General features: G+C 37.1%; 2 protein-coding genes across 2 annotated transcripts; one reads left to right on the forward strand and one right to left on the reverse strand.

The window, feature by feature from the left end:
* Positions 1-4,944: 4,944 nt before the first annotated feature.
* On the forward strand, positions 4,945-9,734 carry LOC146162562 (uncharacterized). The gene is made up of 2 exons (XM_083384023.1): positions 4,945-5,349; positions 8,286-9,734. Exons 1-2 carry the CDS (start codon positions 5,019-5,021, stop codon positions 8,387-8,389), a joined length of 435 nt encoding a protein of 144 aa, XP_083240149.1. The 5' UTR covers positions 4,945-5,018; the 3' UTR covers positions 8,390-9,734.
* A 286-nt stretch (positions 9,735-10,020) lies between these two features.
* On the reverse strand, positions 10,021-19,732 carry LOC146162563 (AH receptor-interacting protein-like). The gene is made up of 7 exons (XM_083383529.1): positions 19,567-19,732; positions 18,971-19,166; positions 18,080-18,201; positions 17,715-17,788; positions 15,733-15,835; positions 14,573-14,719; positions 10,021-13,766 (listed from the first exon to the last, which is right to left on the reverse strand). Exons 1-7 carry the CDS (start codon positions 19,702-19,704, stop codon positions 13,557-13,559), a joined length of 990 nt encoding a protein of 329 aa, XP_083239655.1. The 5' UTR covers positions 19,705-19,732; the 3' UTR covers positions 10,021-13,556.
* Between the last annotated feature and the right edge of the window lie 171 nt (positions 19,733-19,903).

The following is a 19,903-nucleotide window of genomic DNA, read 5'->3' on the forward strand; positions in this document are numbered from 1 at the left end:
CTCTCTCGCTTAAAGCTGCCTGTAATAAATTTAACAAGCTCTAGTCAGGTCTTATGTTTGTTCAAGAGCTCTATGGTATCGTCGCAGACTTTGGCTACAGACAGTAGTTACCAGCCAAACAGTTCGATTAAAAGTGAACATCTGTTGGGGTGTGTATTTCAATACAGTAATTGCGCAACCTATTAGTTTTATAAAAGGCCTCGATAATCAGTGATTAGTTCTGGATAAAACAAGGATTTTTGTCGCTTTTGTGAGATACAGTTATAGGCGCAGTACAACATTCAACGTGGGTTAAATTCAGACAAAATAAATGGTTACCATTGTACACAGTTAGTGCATAAACTGTGATTTAATAAACCGTGATTGTTGGTTTCAAGTGCTTGTTCATTATTATATAGAAACAGCAACATTGGAAGTCTGAATAAAATCAAATAGCGAAAGACACTTGTCATTTGGCAATTGTCGAAAGGCTTTAACTTGTATTAGCGCAATGATAAAGTTGGCAGCGCCAGCAGGTAGTAAAAAGTAATATTTCTTCAACATTGTTCAAATATAGGTGGACACTAGATAGGTAATGCTATTTTCTAGACCGGTTATATTACAGCTGGATAGGTTATTTTATGTATGTAAAGTGTAAAAATATCAACTCCATATAGCCAATATTTACGGAGAAATTGAACGTTAAACTTTGTAGCTGCTTGCTTCCTTTTGGTTTAGCGTTTGTGGCACAGCACAATCAAACACGGGAAGCAGCTGAACATCCTGCCGGCCTTTGTGTTTGTGCAACATGGCTAGTGTCGCCCTTTTGACAAAGCTTTCGCGAAAAAGTGTGTTAAACGCGAAAGAAACAGCTCTATTCGCAGCAATGTGACGTAAATTGGTCGTTTATAAAGAGGATGTTGGGTTGTGTTTTGTGTTTGCTGCGTGTTTTTGCGTACAATGCACAATTCTTTACGGTACATTGTAGACTAGAGCAGTGGTTCTTAACCGCCGGTCCGCCAAATATGTTACAATCTTAAATCTCAATTACAAAATGTAAGATGTTTAAGGCTTGCCATCAAATTTAGATCTTCGCCACCTCCGTAATTTGCAACATTGTGACGTAACATAGAGCTAATCGTCTACTTCATAATGTGTCACAATGCTGCAAGTATTGTGCCCAACTGTTTAAAAGTAGACTACAGCTCGTGTCATTTTAGGACCAGTGGTATGTGAAAACCTTTAATTGAACCACTATAACACGTATGTTATCAAAAAGACAACAGCAAATTTCTCATTCAACGGAAGTTTGCATTCTTTGCTTTTAAGTTGCATATTTTGTCACATTTGCATTTTGGGTTTGGTTTTGATTTTTGAAGGTCCACCGGTCAGCAAAATTTGTTTTAAAATTTTACCGGTCCGTAAGCTAAAAAGGTTGAGAACCACTGGACTAGAGCAATGTGGGTTAGATTGCCGAATAGGATTCTCACAGGATTTCTCTTATTTTTTTTTGTGCGCTTTGGACTTGAGCTTTACCACAAACCCGATTTAGGAGTTTAAAAATCGATGAAATGTAAAACTTGGCGAAGCATGCACGTGATGTAATCCGTTTATCGTTGTAAGCGTAAAGGCTGGTTCACACTAGACTAGGGTTCCTCTCGGGTAATGTTTTGACGGGAAATTCCCGGGAATTCCCGCGAAACAACAATCCCGAATCCCGGGAATTTTTTTTTTATAATCCCGGGTATTCGGCAATATAGCAAACCTTTGAAAAAATTGTCGTTTTTGACTAATATAAAGAAAAAATAGGGCGCTCCTTCACTTCTGCACGTAGAAAGTTATGCAAAAAAAACGGTCTGCAAATTCCGCATACCATAACGCACATTATTTGGGTTGGGGTGCGGATTCGCGTTTGAATGGGGGTGGGTCAGGTGTTATTAATAATAAATATAATAACACTTGACCCGCCTTCACCCAAACGCTCCCAAATATTGTGCGTTATGGTATGCGGTATTTTTTTTGTTTTTTTACATAAATTTATACATGCAGAAGTGAAGGAGCGCCAAAAATTGTACTGCATGCGCTGTTTTTAAATAAAACTAAGAAGGGTCCTGACTTTAATACGAGAAGGTCTTGTAAGATGGCAGAAGCAATACTACAGAACATAAATGAGCTTAATTAAATGTTTGGAGCTAATATAAAATAATTTCGAACGTCATAATGACGCAATTTTAGGTATAATTTTTTCGTCGGGATTCCCGGGAAGTTTTATTTTTCAATCCCGATTCCCGGGAGTGAAAAAATCCGGGAAAAAGAGGAACCCTACACTAGACGCGTTGCCAGCGTTATCGTCAAATTTCCTCGCTTCTAACCGAAAGCGTCAAAGTTGAAATATTTCAACTTTTTCGCGTTTAAAACGTTTGACGTTAACGCTAGACGCGTCGAACCAGCCTTAAGGCCTCGGATTTCTTTACTTGAGTTGAACCTGAAATATTCTAGATTTGCACGATTGAGTTAATCTATAGGAGTAAAGGTGCGTTTATTTATTACAGCAAATATAAAATCAGTAGAATTTATCGTAGATATTAATCTGTTCCATAACCACTTTTTAAGGTTTGCTGACTTTTTTTATAACGTTTATGATTAAAAACATTCCTTGCAACTGACTTGTGTCATACCAACTTCACGTCCTCTGCGAATTAAGGGTGTTCAAAAGTTTAGATATTCTTTTTATAAATAGGATACACCGAGTTGTAAATTACCGGTACCGGAACATGTCCGATTAAGCATTCGTTTTGTTTCCGGTATGTCATGCACAAGGATTAACCAGAAAAACATAAATTAAATTATTAACATTTCTCTGTAAGTTTGAAGTACAGTTGTTGCTTTAGGTTGTGACCGCGAACTTTCCATACTTCTGACTACTCTCGGGCATCCGTCGTTTTTTAAGCCAGTGGTTCTAAAACTTTATGCCTTGCGATATAGTTTTTTCTTGTTGTGTCAAACATAAAGTGTACTTAAAACCAGGGCTGGGGAGCCGGAGCTGGAGCCCGGAGCCAAGCATTTTCTCTGGAGCCAGAGCCGGAGCCATTGTTATTATTTTTGTGGAGCCGGAGCCGGAGCCATTTTTATTATTTTTGTGGAGCTGGAGCTGGAGCCGGAGCCATTTTTATTATTTTTGTGAAGCCGGAGCCCTTTTTATTATTTTTGTGGAGCTGGGCCATTTTTCAATTTGTGGTGCTAAAGCTAAGAAATTATATTTTGTTCCATCTCCAACGTTAGTTAGCCAAAAGCAATTTTAAAACTTGCCATTGAATAAGTGACTGGTGGCACCAGAGCTGGAGCCGGAGTCATTGGGTGTGTGTTTGATGGCTCCGGAGCTGGAGCCGGAGTCATTTAATAATTGCCTGATGGCTCCGGAGCTGGAGCCGGAGCTAATGCTATTTTACGGTGGCTCCCCAGCCCTGCTTAAAACAAACAAGAGAAAACAAGCAAATCACAACTGCACGTATGTTGTACACTAGAGATGAATTTTATTCTGATACCGATACTGATTTCTTAGCGAAAATAATACCGCCCGCAATCCTACCCGACACCAATTGACGTCAGTACTATGGCAAAATAGGCAAAATATACCAAACTTGATAATTGCAATTGAGAGTAAATTTGGTTTTGCTTTCGGAAACCCACATATCTTAATTGAGTATGAATACGAAACGTAGTCACTGTGAGACGTTATTGAAACGACGAACTAAGGCGTCGCGACGCACATTTAAAGAACGTTTTGTTTAACCAAGGGGAAGTCTATTTAAATCTATAGAAATGCTAATGCAGCCTATATTTACATACCTCCTTGCCATGTTATTTGTGGCTCTTCAATTCGAACATTAATATCAAAAAAATGATCGAGTGGTATATCTACTTCATATTTAAACCATGCCCAACTGCCCGTTTATATTGTGTTACGACAAAACAGTAATGTTTTTTTTCATAAAATCCCGCATTAAACTAGTTTACTGCTTTAAAGAGCCAAACAACAACGATGTTCGGCTGTTGCAAAGGTTTTAACGAACACAGTCTGTTAACAAAACATGATATTCACCATTGCTGCCACGTTTAAAACATATTTTGTGGCTGTGGCCCACAGATCCCACTTTGGCCTTGCTTGCACAAAGATAAACTTTAATGAATAATTTATTCCATTTTATGCGGACCTTTAAACTCATGAATTTTCCTATTGCGACTCGCGTGTTGAAAAGTGTGTCCATCCCCGCTAGATTCCATTTTATTGTGAACTTGGGACAATAGCACATACAGTACAAAGAAAAGAAGAAATAGCAAAGTTTCGTTAAGCGTTAAAGCTCCGGGTTTAAAGCAAACGCGTAATGGTAAACTAAGCATAGACATTCTGATTGAAGCTGAATAACAGCGATGCCAAAACATAACTGCGTTCTCATAAGCACGCCACGTCCCAATTAATCGTGAGTTTAAACTATTACGCTTAATTAAAGTGTAAAACGCAGTCGCCTGGCGTAATGCGCTATTTTAGCGTTGTATTTAAACCTGTGTCCTATACTATAAAGCAGGGGTAGCCAACGGTCGATCGGCACATTTCACCTGGTCGATCGCGTCGAATATGTGTTAGGTAATTACAGTAGCTGGCGCACACAAGCAGAACATTAAAATAACCAATTGCTGTCTGGACAAGCCTAAAAAAGCGTTCTTTGGCGTAGCAAATTAACGTCCATCGCGGCCAATTACCGCCCAATTTACAAGACACAAGTCTATCTTGTGACTTTTTTATTTATTTACAAGTGTTCTTGTGAATCTTTTACCGATGCTTTGTGTTGTCCTTGTCCGATTAAATAATTTCAGGCAGTAGGGTCGATAGTCGATACTATATTGAACTACATTAACTATCAATAATACTTAGATTGCACAACTTATGAGAAACGCCTTCTATATTTTCACAGGTATTATTTATAAAATAAGGACCTATATTTTAGCTGTAAACAAAAACTTTAATAAACCAACAAAAGATGGCCTCCGCGCCTCCGCCCTATACCGTAGATGACCCACGGGGAATTCCCCCTCCAACAAACCCAGCTTACGCCCAGGAGGGGATGCAGCAGGCCCCCTACCCGCCCCAACAGCCTGGGTACCAACAGGCCCCATATTACCCCGCTCAGCAACCTGGGGTTTACCCACCACCGCAACCGGGTGGTTATCCGCCCCAGCCTGGGTACCCACCCCAACAAACCTACCCGCCCCAGGGTTACCCCCAACAAGGCGGCTACCCACAACAGTACCCCCCTCAGGGACAGTACATGGACCCCAATAATCGTCAAGGCAAAGCGCCGCAGCAAGTCGGTAAGTCAGCGTTTTTTGTGGTTTTCCTTGACTAAAGTTGCCGTTTAACGGACTTTCAGGAAAAAGACCGAAATTAGAATAACATCTTCGTCGGAATAAAATACAATTCGGAATACGACTAAAATAGGACTATACGTAAAAGTCGGTATGCCATCTGAATCGAAATAAGTTCTAAACAAGTCGGAATAAGACGTACACCCGCCAGAATAAGACTAGGAAATATGACGTACACCCGCCAGAATAAGACTAAGACTATATCTAATAGTCGAAATAAGACGTAAACCCGTCAGGGTAAGATTTAAATGGCAGAATGCGATTTTTAACAACCTTTTACCTATCCACAGCAAGTCAGTAAGTCAGCGTTTTTCTCCATTTTTTCAACTCATTAAAGTCGCAATTCGACACATAGCAGAGACGTTTAGTTGTTATAGGACTCGAACACAGTGGATCTTTTTCTTGGCTTTAAAGTTCAGTTTTTTGCGAATCGGACTTCTTCTTTCGTGTTGGTTAGATATTTGGGCAGTGGCTTGTGAGCCACTGCGTGGTAGAGGGTTTTGCGGCCAATATCGCTATCCAACCACCGGGACAGGAAAAGTTTGGACATTCTTCCACGATGTGGTTTGCCGTTTGTGTGGCTCCGCACTCACATAAGCAGTTGCGTCTCACATTCGCTGTTCTCGACAGCTCTGGGGCGTGGTAGCGAGCCGCGGAGATGGATGCGTGTAGCTTTGTCTTGTTTGTTGACCATTCTTCTTCCCAGGTTTCCTCCTTCCATTCTGACGCAGTTTTGCCATCAAGGATTGCTTTCTTGAATGACTGTGCTGCGGTTACAAAGGAGTGTCGTGACTTCAGTCGCGTTAACCTGCGCACAGCCTGATATTTTGCTGTGCAGTAGGTGGTCAGGCCACAAGAGTGCCTTGCGCGATTGAGCAAAGGTTGCTCCCTCTCGCCTTATGATAGTTGGCACAATCCCTGCTAGCACTGGGAGGTTGTTTACTGGGATCGCTGTTAGACAGCCAGTGATGGTCCGCAAGCAGTTATTTAAATCGGACTGAAAACCTGCTACCTTTCTGGAGAAGTGTCGAAATTTTGTTGATAGGAAAATGCGCTTTCGTTAAGACGTTGAGAGAAATTTAAAGTTGTCCACTAAAGTTTGTTCCCTGGATTCCATTTCGCGTCATGTGACGCGATTACCAACGCTGAGTACTTGGCCTGACTTTAAGGCCTTTTAAAGAGGCTAGTTCCCTTTTCTAGACATGTATTAAATCTAAAAAAAGAGTTCTTAGTTTGAAAGCTTGATTGCAACGTTGGGTCTATAGTTCAACCGCAAAACACCGTTTAAAATTTCAGCTACAAAATGAAAACTTGCGAAAGGAAAGTTCGCTTATAATTTTTTAAGGGCTTTAAATCGGACAATATTTTTTCCCGCAAAGGAAATCTTAGTTTCAAAGGACTGTACACAACACAATAGGGATACTTAACTACTCTTTCAGGTCCGCAGTGTAATTTTAAAAGTCCAAGTCAAGTCATTAGTGAACTCAAGTCCAAGTCCAGTCTTTCCAAATAAAACAAGTCTTAAGTCCAGTGCAAGTCATTAGTTGCCCAAGTCAACTCCAAGTCAAGTCATTTTGATAAAAACAAGACCTTAAACTATTTAAATTGCTAAACTTGTCTGATTATAAGCAATAAATCAAATATAGAAATGCCACATATCAAGTTATTTAGTTTATGTGAAAATTTTAAGATAAATAACCCAGTCTTTTTTTTACTGAACCGTACCACAAAGTAGTCGATAAAACCAACCATCGATTTTCGGTAAATCAACTGATCGATTTCGGTAAATCAGCGCCAAAATGCAAATAGCCAACACGTTTTGATGTCATCCATTCGACATTCTGCAGACGGATAGGTAATTTAAACCCCATCAGCTGTTTGTTCAATTACAGCATATCTATGGAGCTATTGATTTGCCGTGATCAGTCAAGATTACAGCTTAAGTGTGTTAAGCGCAGTGGCCCTTGAATTTCAAAGTAGCTTTTAACAAATCGATAAGTTTAGCGTCTGATATTCTTATCCAAAATAATCCGCAGTCAAACTGTCGACTGTATTCCATTGTTTCTCAAAATATTTTATTTGCACTGGAATATAAATTAGATGCGCGAGCGCCATTGAATGGTATTTATAATAGATTTTTAAAAGAACTACGCGAATCGCTACTGACCCTACCCAAGACCCATTATTATATTAATACTGACCGAAAAACTCCTGAAATCAATGTTTGCCAATTTACTTAGAACTAAAAAATGCGGTGCTTTCTTTAAATACTGCCTACTTCTTTAGATAATTTGTTTAAACAACTATACCGTCTTTACATAGTTGGATAAGAAAACCTTGCGGCTTGCGGCCTCTCAATATTTCTTAGCCGTCACCAAACCTTCAAAAAATAAAAATAAAAGTTGTGTTGTATATTTGCCCTTTTACGATATTTAGCGACATATGCTTCACTATTTTTTCTGGCTTTGGGTAGTTTTACCCTATGTCAGTGGTTCTTAACCATTTTCGCGCTTTTACCCTTTGAGCTTTCATGAAATTTTATCGTACCACCTGTCTACAATGGCCGACGGGAAAAACTAAAATTGTAATTATAGGAATTAAACCCATTGTATTTGTGTAATTAAATTATTACAGAGATAAAAATTCCAAATTGTAAGAAACAAGTCCAACTCTATAGGTGTAAACCGTTTTTTAAATCTTTTTTGGTAGTTAAAACTTAAAACACAACCATTGGGTACAAATCGGCATTGATTTTATTCTATAGTATAAATGAGAAAAACTTCTGACGACGAATCGGAACTAGTAAAACATTTTATGTATTTGTTTGAACTATAAAAATGTGTTATATGTTGTTCTGTATTTTATTTGTGTTATTTGTTTAGTCGTGGTGGAACAACAGCAGCAGCGTTCAAAGAGAAACGACGATACCGACTGCTTCCTTATGGCTTGCTGCGCAGCCCTGTTGTGCTGCTGGCTCATGGACTAACACGTTGGACTTTATCAAACGCGAACCCTAGCCTGGCTGGGACACAGTAGAGATACTCCTTTGCAAGCAACGTCGTGTTTGCTACTATTTACAGCTTCCTTGCAGCACGCCCGACCCTACATGCTGGACTTTCTCTAAATACAAAATCTGCCCTTCTCGTGGATATCTACTTGTTAATAGGCCTAAATATGCTTACCTTGTGCCATTAGTCTGCTGCTGTAGATTCGTTTAGAAAACCGTTTTTAAATTACCCAGTCGCAATCTCTTGCAAAGCTTCCATTTTATTACCCTTTTAGTCGTCAACACAGGCTAAGCTTATATTAATTAGACCAACAAAAAACACCCGAATCATGACTCTAAAATGATATTATTATGAATGTTTAGGCACGCTAATGTTGGTTGTTTACATTTTTCACAGTTATAATATCCAGAAATTGATTTCGCTTTATACAATTTGCGTAATGTCCTTAACACCGTTTTTTTTGCGTAATGTCCTTAACACAAATTTTTGCGTAATGTCCTTAACACAAGAGGTTTAATACACACTTGTAAATATACGCTTTACTATTTCGTTTGTCATGCTTTTGTTATTTTTGTGCGACTTGACGTTTTGGCGGTGACTTGTTTTTCATGTCTGTTGCCGTTAGCAACGGTAGCACAGACGCTTTTAAATAGTTGATTAATAACAACTTTAAATATATTTCTTGTCGGAACTACGTAAAGTGCATTCGATTTCTTTCTTGATATTTTGTACAAAATCCTATTGCTCTTTTTTCGCATTACATTAAGTTAAAAGTTAATCGCAAAATGTTGTTGACTGTCGGGAAAACCTATTCAGTACAGTTTAACGCTCATACAGATTTAGAGCGTAGTCAGTACAATGGACGGTGGTTTACGGGCGGCTTATAATAACTGTTGGTCCTGTGTTGGTTTATCTTTGGCGCGCCTAATAAATGATTTAAAAGGCCCCGTAGCAAATCGCTTAGCTCTGGCACTGCGTTATAGCGGCACAGAGTGATTTTGCAGGTTAATTACCCTGCGCATCTACTGATGTACAGGCTGCTACCTTATAGCAGTTTGTACACTTCTTTTTAAGGGTAGTATGTAAAACAACTGGCTTAGGTATGTTTTATATTTGTAGTCGCATAGTTTGTATCACCCCTTCTACGAAATCTATCATATTTTTGTTCGTTGGTTCTTAACGTGTGGTAGCCTACACGTAACCATTAGTGGTACGCGAGCAGCATTTAGATCTTGTATAAAAGTAACGGAAGTGTAAACCTATTGCGCGCTGCGAATATTTTCAAATTTATTTTTAAGCTTTCATAAACATATATGAGTGCTGTTTGTTTGTTTTTTAAACCAGGTGGAACGAAGCGATAGAAAAATGACCCTCGACTCGATCTTCCAAATAGGTCCAATAGTTAAATTTAACCTCGGATTTAACTTATATAGTTCCAGAGGTTTAGGGCTTGTATTCTGGCGTTCGGGACAAAAAATATCCAAATGTGATTCACACGCTTCAAATGGCAATATAATAGGCTGTGCTATTTGCTGGGAAAATATATGACCTCATTTTCATTTCATAGGGAGAGTAACTCCTCAGAAAAAAATCCAACTAGAATGATACGCAAAATTTATTTGATAAAAAGACGCAGACAGTATACGGGGGATAGTAATACTACAAGCAAGGACGCGAGATCTGTACAATTGCAGATGGCAAAACATTATAGCACAGCAGAATACGAAGTCCCTTCTCAAATCTCGGAAACGCTTTTGAATCATTTTCGATTTCATTTTATCACAAATCATTTAAAACGTCTTATTTGGGTAAAAAACGCTAAAAAATGGCGATGCAATGGCAAAACAACACATAGCGTGACATGAAGTCTTTTATTTCAAAATAAGGGCTATAAAAAAGCTTATACGCAAAGCGCAAACGGTGTCGAACGTTTTGCTTTTAAGGGCATTATTCCGCGTTAACGGATTTTAACTTGAACAAACAAAATTTTTTTTTGTATTTTTCACCGTGGGCTGACTTGACTGAGTTCAGCGGGCGCACAAAAAAATACACGACGTTAAAAAACGCTTTGTGATCCAGCAAAGTACAAATAAGGTGAACTCAAACTTGCAGTAAAATGAATAATGACACTTACACACACGTGTCGTACGTGTACGATTGTGATCTAGCCCTTCAGAAGTCCTACTTTTGATCAACGATAACGGATTACGTATCATAGTACACCGGAAGGCTTTAATAGACGAACCGAATCGTTGTAGTAAACGTAAACTGTTCAACCAAGGGTTTTCTTTTTTAGTTTACAAAGAGGTTTCGATACAGAATTATTGTCAGCTTGATTTGAAAGATGTGTGCGGATTTAAAGAGAAAGTCAATTTACCACAGATAACCAAAAATATAACGCTGTGCTGCCACAGAAGATTACCAGCCGAGGCATGAACCACAGTCTACTTGTGTAGTGGCAAATCACACCGCAGGCAACATAGGGTTGCCACACATATTTATGAAATAAAGGCATTAAAATACATTACTAAGAAAATGTATACGTTTTTAAATACCTAGTTGGATTCTCGGCGTGTTATGAATATAATGCGAGAAAAAAACAGTATAAATGCCATGGCCAACGCAATAACAAAGTCTAAAACATTGTTCCAATATGGCCCTTTATAAAAGCATAACTTACGCTAGAAATAAAATTAATTTGAAACATATTTAAAGACTTTCGTAAAAACAAGAGGTTCTTCGAATACTTATCCATATGTAAATCTATTTAAAGAACTTCGAAGATTCAGAGGCTTTGTGGCAACCCTGCACCGAAACAACACATTGGCTGGAATATAAACCTGTACACAAATGACGAACTTTGAATAAGTTCAAACTTGTGTTGTTTGATGTTTACACGTCAGAGACTTCTGACTCAGGGAGCCTTTAGCGACGAAAACATGTAGAGGCTTTACCTATAGCAAACTGGCGTGTATGTGACACTTCCAAAACACACGACCGTCGACACTAGAATATCTATAAAAGTCTACGATTAAGAAAGAGCAAATTATTTTTCTGTGGTTCGCGCTTTGGTTACTGAAAGGGCGGCAATCACACAAATAACAAAATAGAGTAACATTAGGGGTTGCGGTTTGTCAGGGTCCACAAAATAACGTAAAAATACATTCTTACAATGTATACAATTGGCAACTTCCAAGCGACGTTATTTTTTACGCCTTTTTATAAAATCGCAATTATTAACATTTAATACGCTATAAAGAACCGTAAACAGATTTTATTTGGAATAAATCATATTTGCAGCCAGAAAAAATCAACAGTTTATCAGATACTAAATTCGTTGAATAAATTGGGAGAATACGCGTTTTTCCCTTAAGTTTGTCAAAAAATGTCGAAAACAATATTTCGCAAGCACCACTATAAGCACTGATAATGTTCAGTTTAAACTTTTAAACGAAATTCTTTGATGCCGCAAAAGGCGCGAAGTACGAATATCGCTCCAACCTCAGTAACCACACGGCTGAATGCGTCTCGTAACCATGAACAAATATTAGGAGGTAAAGCATCGCAGTGTTTTCTAAGCAATGTGAGGCCGTATAAAAGAATAATAAAAAATCGCAATTTCGTTTTTTTTTTTTAGAATTGTTGGGAAATAGAAGGTATTATTCCTGCAAAAGTAGAGATGACCGAGGCATTTCATTCCGACACAGATATTCGATATTTTGGGCAAAAAACTTTGGTAAGGCGCCGATCCGGCATTATCGGACATACCTGAAACCGTTTAATAATATTTTGAGGTGGATAAAAAGCAGAATTGTAACCGATGTCACGAAAAGCCATATATGTTATAAAGTATATTCGGACGTTGGTAACTTGCAAAGTGGATAAGTTGTAATTTGGGGGGAAAATGAAGGTGTATCGCCAAAATAATTAGTTCTATAAAATTGTTTCAATTTTTTTTCTAACTCCGTTGTACCGTAATCAACTAATAACCCAATAGGGAAAAATGCTAAACCCGAAACCGAAGCGGTAAACAAGTTCGTCAACCACAGGAAAAAATAAAATCCAAAGGTCTCGAGTTCGACACTCACTCCGCCCCATACTTCGCACAACAGCCCACATACAAAGCTATAACACCAATCTCTGACAGTATCAAAACACACGCCAATATTGCCTTGTACATTTAAAAGCGCTTTACTCCAACAAGTAAATACTGCAAAAATACAAGTGTCTTTACGACAACAAAAACGCGAAATAAACGACAACACACAGGAATGTTTTGCAGTGCTGTTATAACCGAAGTCAATACGTAATAATTTACTCTGATTTTTTGGATATTGAATTGGCCAGAACATTTTGGTTACATGACTTTAGATGAGAGTTTGGTTCAAGATGTCATGTGTTTTGACGTATTTGTATAACGCAAGGTTCAGTTTTGTGGTTGTTCTAATATAGACAAAATCTTGACTTGGTATTTTAAAGAATTAGATTTGGGATTATTTTATTATTGAAAACACCTTACTTAGTTAAGACGTAGAATGAATATAAAGCTCATACAGAAGTTGGTAGTTTGGGCTGGATACTTATACTACGTCTAACTACAACCTCTGGCCATTATGTGCACTTTTGTAACTTTGAATGGGGTAGTGGATTTACAGCAACAATTCACTAAAATCTGATACTTGGATTTAAGACAAACAAATGATATTGCTGCAATAGCTGGTAGATATTTACTTTTAGTAGGGACGTCGGACACACACAAACCGAACTATAGAATTACGTATGGTATACGACAACTGCACAAGTGGATATTATGTGGGTCTGTTTTCTCTCGTCAAAAAATCAACTGACCCGCCAAAAAAAATGTAACAAGTTTTCAAGCTTAAATTTTCCATTCGAAAATCGAAATTCGTTGGAGTTTGGTGTTAAAAAAAACTTCATTTAGCATGGTTTAGCCTTTGAGACTTTAGCATACAAAAATAATATAAAAAAAGTCCAAAGCGCTAATTTCCCTGTCAAAAGAGAAGACCGACTTTTTGGCAAAACAACCCTCAAAAAATTCGGAAATCCGCTTTAAAAGTCAGCCACAGGACAACAACGGGAACACAAAAATTCTTAAAAGCCGGTAAAACCGCAAAAAGACTATACTCAAAACTGGTTGAACATTCCCTTGAGGCCCCTGGATAGCTCGTTGTCCCTCTGTTTCTGTCGGGCGTCCAGTGCCCTAAGCTCACGGTCTACGATCGGTTTAATGGACGGATCGAGTTTGACTGCCCGTGCGAAGTCGGCCTTGCATTCTTTGGCGTCCAAAACGCAGGCGTAAGCTTTGCCGCGCTTGAAAAGGGCCTTCACGTTTTCCTGCCGAAAAAATGAAGAAGTTAGAGAACCAATAGGTATTTTTGTGCGTTTGGTGAGTTTAAGGGGGCATTTACGTTTTCTGCTAAAAAGAAGTTATTGCGAATCGTATTTGGTTTTTAACAATGATTAAAACTGCTTCCGTTTGCCTTTTTTCGAGAAGCGAACTTTCGTCAAAATAACAAAACTGGTCAACAGCAAATTTTAAACGTAGTTGTGATAAGATGTTTTTTCTGTATTATTAATATAGGTATATAATGCACTGCGATAAAATCTAATGGTGATTCACGCATATGGCATTAGGAAGTCTATAGTAAGAACAGTTTAGGGGAATCTTAATCAATTGTTGTTGCAAAAAGTTTAATTATGATTTATCAGTTTTTTTCCCCTGCCTGTTTTTCGACAAAGCATTGGAAACAAATAATAAGAAAACAAATAATAGTTTTTTTTATCTATAGACAGGAATAACATTATATTTTTTCATCGTTATTCGGTGCATCATGCGGAAAAACCTCCGCGTATACCGCAGCATTATTCAGACAAAACACCAAGAAATAACGGCCAACAACGTATAAGGTTCCTATCGAACTCAGTTTGTGTAAACTGACCAACATACTCACAGAAACCAAATTGCTCGAATAAGGCCGTAACAAAAGGTTTTATTCGGCCAAAACTCAAAACTCTGTGTAAAAACCTCCTGCCGACATCTGAAATAAGCTGTTCAACAAATTCAAGTTTATGAGTGGTAATCAGCCAAAAAATGCCGCTGATCGAGGCCAAAAAAATTCGCAAATCTGCCTTAAACTCACGTTGCCTGCTAGTTTCTCTATGACCTCGGTGCAGTGCGTGATACAGAGGGCGTACTCCTTCTGGTTGAGCTTGCACTGTGCGTAGTTGAGCAATAGAGGGATTTGCTGTTCGTCCAGTTTCATCCACGTTTCCGTGCCAGGTCGCTCCTGGAGGTTTAAAGTTCGTTTTATTACAACTTAGCTAAGTTCACAGGCATAAGTTGTGGGGTATATAGAAATAAATTAGAACAACTTATTTGAGTGGCACTACGAAGGGTGTGCAATTTGGTCCTAACGGGTGCTGATTGACACAGCAAAAAAACAGTAGCACTTCAGCCAGGTGCGTGCAACAGTATTAAGTGTTGGGCCAAATTTTAATATGCTTAGTGTAATATGCCAACTGTTTGAAATGATTTTGGTTTTTTTTTGGAAGTATGGATAAAAATCAGACGAATTGGCCAAAATAAATTGTAGTTCTGCGGCCAGAAACATCCGTGCCAGGTCGCTCCTGGACGATTTAAACTTTATTTTTTGCTAAAAAACACTTGGTTTATCATTTTAATTTTTTTTAGGATTATTATACATTTTTTTTGTTAGATTGCGTTTAATTTTTCGGCGTAACCAATGATTATTCTGCGACACATTAAAAAAGAGTACAAGCAAAATGTGTTTTTTTGGATTACACTCGAAAGTTTCTCCGCCCGGAAAAGTCAATACTAAACCGTATTCGAATTCATAAGCTATTTTCAGAACAAATTTAAAGCACTTTTCAAAGTGAATTTAGTTCATTCGTTAGAAACGTTGGTTATCAAGTATTAAGTTCTACATGGCTTTGACTAATCCTTTCCATGTTTGAATAGCCGATTAGTCGAAGTCAACTATTTGAATTTAACCCCTAAAATAATCGCACTTGCTAGATAGAATAATGTAAAAAATCCCCTAATTGTTTCTTATCGTGTTTTTCACTGGCGTTTCTTTTTTCCTTTGCGTTTTTTTAAATATTGTACTACGAATGTTCGGTGTAATACACCCCGAATAAGGCGATTTGAATTGGTTGCCAAAACCTTGGTTAACAATTTAAATTACCAGGGGACCCTTTTTGATTTATAATATTACGCCCGGTAGCAACAGTTTATATATAGAAATTAACTAACGTAAAAATCGCAACGGCCAGTCATTACCTTGAGTTGGAGATGCTTGAGACAACCGATCCCCTTTGCGTATTTTTGCTCGGCTTCGACGGTCTTGCCCTGCGCAAATAACTCGTTTCCCTCACTATGGAACCTAAAAAAATAAGCGAAAAAATCATTTTAAAAAAAGGTTAAAAGTGACTAACATATTATTTAAAACTTTTAAGCATTTTTTTAATCTTGAAGCATTTTTAGAGGAAACTTAAAATGATTTATATTAAAGCATTTTTTATGTTAAAGTTTGTATAACACTTTTAGAAAATCTGATTCCCAATTTTAGCCGAGCCGATTTATAAAGGTGATGGAAAACTACCTGGATTGATTCAAAAGTTTTAGCGTAAATAAAACCGAAGCACGTAATGATCGTAATCTTAACAAGACAGTGGATTTAACCATAACAACAGTCAATTATTGAATAAGAATATGCCCCAGGCTAAGCTGTGTGTACAAAAATGTGTTTATGTATCGTTTGGCTACAAATTGCTTATGGTGACCAAGACCTGTAGAAAAGCATTTCGGTAGATTTTAAAGTGGCTTTGCCATGCTTACAATAGTCAAACCAAAATTACACATATATAAACCATATTTGTTAAGTGTTAATTATTTGCAAATAATTATAAAGTAAACCAGCTTATACAAACAAAACAAAAATATGTGATCAACAAGGAGAAATGAACTTGAATAATCCTAGGAGCCAACCGCCTGATTACTGTTACAATTTAATGACTTCTGCCTGCATGTAATACTAGGACATTTTGGACAGAAATTCACTACTCTTATGCCATAAGAAAAACTGGATATTAAATCACAAGCGAAATAACGTTCTCTGTATGGCAATAAAAAAGCAAAGCTTATCTGCTATGTAAAGGTAAGTTAGAAATCAAACTAACATTTCATTTTACACAAATGATATCCTGCAAAAAATAGAATACAAAGAAACAAAACTATTGTTTTACCAACTTAAATTAACTATTCTTGATGATTTAAATCAGGGTGGTCCCAAGGTTGACAGCATCGCGGGCCACAATATTTCATGCATATTCTTTGCGGGCCACAAACTTAAGATCACAGGAGCGGATCAACAATTTTTGTTTAATCGGGGCATGAAATGTTAAAAAAAAACGTCACCAAGCATCGTCAAACACTAATAAGCTCCAGGAACTTGCTACTATAGTCGGACTTATGCGCAAATGAGGTGTTGTTGATAATGGGAAAAATCGTGCGCGCTAAGCGTGAAAAAATTGCGTATTTGACAAAACTTTTAATTTAAAAGACTGCTAAGCTTGGAATGTTCGCGGAAACCGTACGTATCTTAGTAAGGTTTTAAGAGCGATGTTGCATACTACACAATCGCTAAATTACAAAGACGTTATGGTTTCTCGCAAAAATGTATTAACCAGATATATTTGGGTAAAATTGCATCTTAGAAAGGGTCAGAGCGTTAGCTTAAAGTCAGAAAGAAAACCTCTAAAACAATACTTAATTCCAGTAGCGTGATATATTTTATAGTTTATTTATTTTATTGATTTAATAGTAATTTATATAGGGTCATACGTTTTATGTAATGTTCATATCAAAAAGAAGAAAAACAAAACGCAAATATAACTTATCTTATAAGTTTGCAAAACATCCATTTTAGAAAGTTCCATATAGGACGCACTGCGTCTTTTCTTTAACCGGTCTAACACATACCAAAAATTAGGTGTTCTCGCCACCCCCTGGATCCAAATTTGATGATCAACAAGAAACTGGTATATTTAATGGTAAAATGTAATCATACCCAAACAATTGCAGTATGCATACTGTTTGTTAATCACTAATATTTCTTTGAACCCTCAAAGGTATTACAAATAATTCAACAGTGCTCGCGGGCCACGAAAAATGATGTCCACATGTGGCCCGCGAGCCTGAGTTTGGACCACCCTGATTTAAATCATTGATGGTGATTTTTATTTTTAATTTTTTAATATTACTTTGGAGCACTTGAGATCATTTCTTCTGGGCTCATTTGCCAAAGTTCCTTTTCGTATGAGTTGGGTTCCTCGACCTGAAAAACAAAACATTATGTAGAAACAACCCTGCCCTTGTCAATCAAGTATATGTGGTTCTGTTTGCTTGAAAAGTCTAAGCAACCACCGTCAATTGAAAACTGACTGCTGTTAAACCTCTGAATGTAGAGATTTGTAATTGCAAAGTTAGTTCAATAAACATTTAATATTAATTTTTATACACATTAAAAAAGATAAAGGATGCCATTTGCATCACACTTGTAGTAGTATAGATGTCAATTTCCTGAAACTTGATGTTATATTGTGTCCTACAATGTAAAATATTTAACCTTTAGTAGCTCTATTTCAAAATCGAGAGGTCGCATGCTTCTCTGAAGTTGGTTGAGGTCTTCGTATCCAAGTCCATTTTCCACGGCATGGAGGCCACATGAATGTGATGTGTGATCTTTTCCTGCACAATTAAAGGAAAAACATCAGAGACACACAAAAGCTTTACTTTATTTAATTTGTTGTGTTTTTTTTCAAGAAGTTTAAATATCTTTAACGCACTACATGTCTAAACACCGTTATTTTAGTGCAGTCTTAATATATAACCCAACAGATAACTTTGGCAGTGTACCATACAAAGCTAAGTGATATTAGTTACAGTGGATTTTTTAAGTTATGGAGATATGCATGACACAGTTTAAAGAAGGGCCTGTGTAGCTATACTGTTCAACCAAATCACTCACTTTAGCAACAACAAAAAATGTTCTGACAAAGTTACAAAACTACACACTGCCTACTTCTGTTATAGTACCCAGAAGTACAAAATCTGTTACTAGAGGTAAGATGTTACATTATTTTTAGGGTTGATAAAGAATTAAAATTTACACTCGCCAGTTGGGTAGGATGTTTTAATAAGAGAAATGCAGCCCGTTTAATTTGTTTTTCATAGTTGCGCAAGTGTCTATCGCCAACATTTTATTAAATTATTGGGCTTTGCAGTCTTTGTCATTTCAGATAAGGATGTCCATCAGCACTTGGCCAGGGCAAATTTACAATTAAACAATTTGGCAATCACTGGGCTAAACAATTTTTTAGATTCTATGCTTATGTATATTGCAGACCATATGCGACCTGTAGCCTTCTGTTTTGACAAACTTTGGACTCAAATATTATTAAAAAATGTCAAATCTATAATGTCTTACAATTCTTTACCAAAACCTAGCAACTATTACCATGATACAAATCACGCAAGCTTCTTGAAATCACAGGATAGTCTGTGACAGATTGTAGTGGACAGGAAAACCGGGCAATTTCACCGTTCATCATTGTGGTTACACATTCTTCCCAACATTCAAGTTTAAAGCTTCGGCCAATCAACAGTTCAAAGGGCTTTTTGAAGTTTCGCGAGTCATCTATTACAGTTTTTTTCTAAACCAAAATAGTGAAAGTTATATATATATATATACATATACACATAATTAAAAGGGACTTTATAATTAAATTTTTTATTATTGGACTTATTCATGTTTGGACAATATAAATAACATACTTAGGAACACTAAACACGGATCTGTTCATTATCTTCAGTAGAAAGAGAGTGGCCCAAATAATAGATAAAAGATTACTGCACTGATGATGGCAAAAGAAATTGCCGAAACGTTTGCTAATAAAAGAATGAATCTTTTATCTATTATTTGGGCCACTCTCTTTCTACTGAAGATAAATATCATATATATAAGAAATAATACTTAAATTACACTAAAGAAGTATGGTTGAACAAAAATAATTTTGTACAAAAAGATAAAAAATATGTTGACATGTAAATTACCTCAGACTTTGTATCAATTGTCTTGAAATGAAACGTTGCTTTTCCACCAGTTTGAAATGTTGGCTTCTTACCACTTCCTTGTTTTATAATGGTCTTCCTGATTTTGGTTTTACCAATAATTTCAGTCATGATTACCATTATCAGAAGGGGATTTAATTTTTTACTTTGCTTAAACCTGTGTCCAAATGACAAACTGTGTTTGGTGTAGAATCCTACCACTGCCTTGAAACATACATTTAAATCCAGAATCTAAAATTTGTTTGTTAATTCATAGAAAGTACAGACTGTTTGGCATAACTGTAATTATCTGGAAATATGGACCCTGCTCTTCCTTGAC

Source organism: Ascidiella aspersa, chromosome 3 (assembly GCF_963924565.1).
Source record: "Ascidiella aspersa chromosome 3, kaAscAspe10.2, whole genome shotgun sequence".
NCBI lineage: Eukaryota > Metazoa > Chordata > Ascidiacea > Phlebobranchia > Ascidiidae > Ascidiella > Ascidiella aspersa.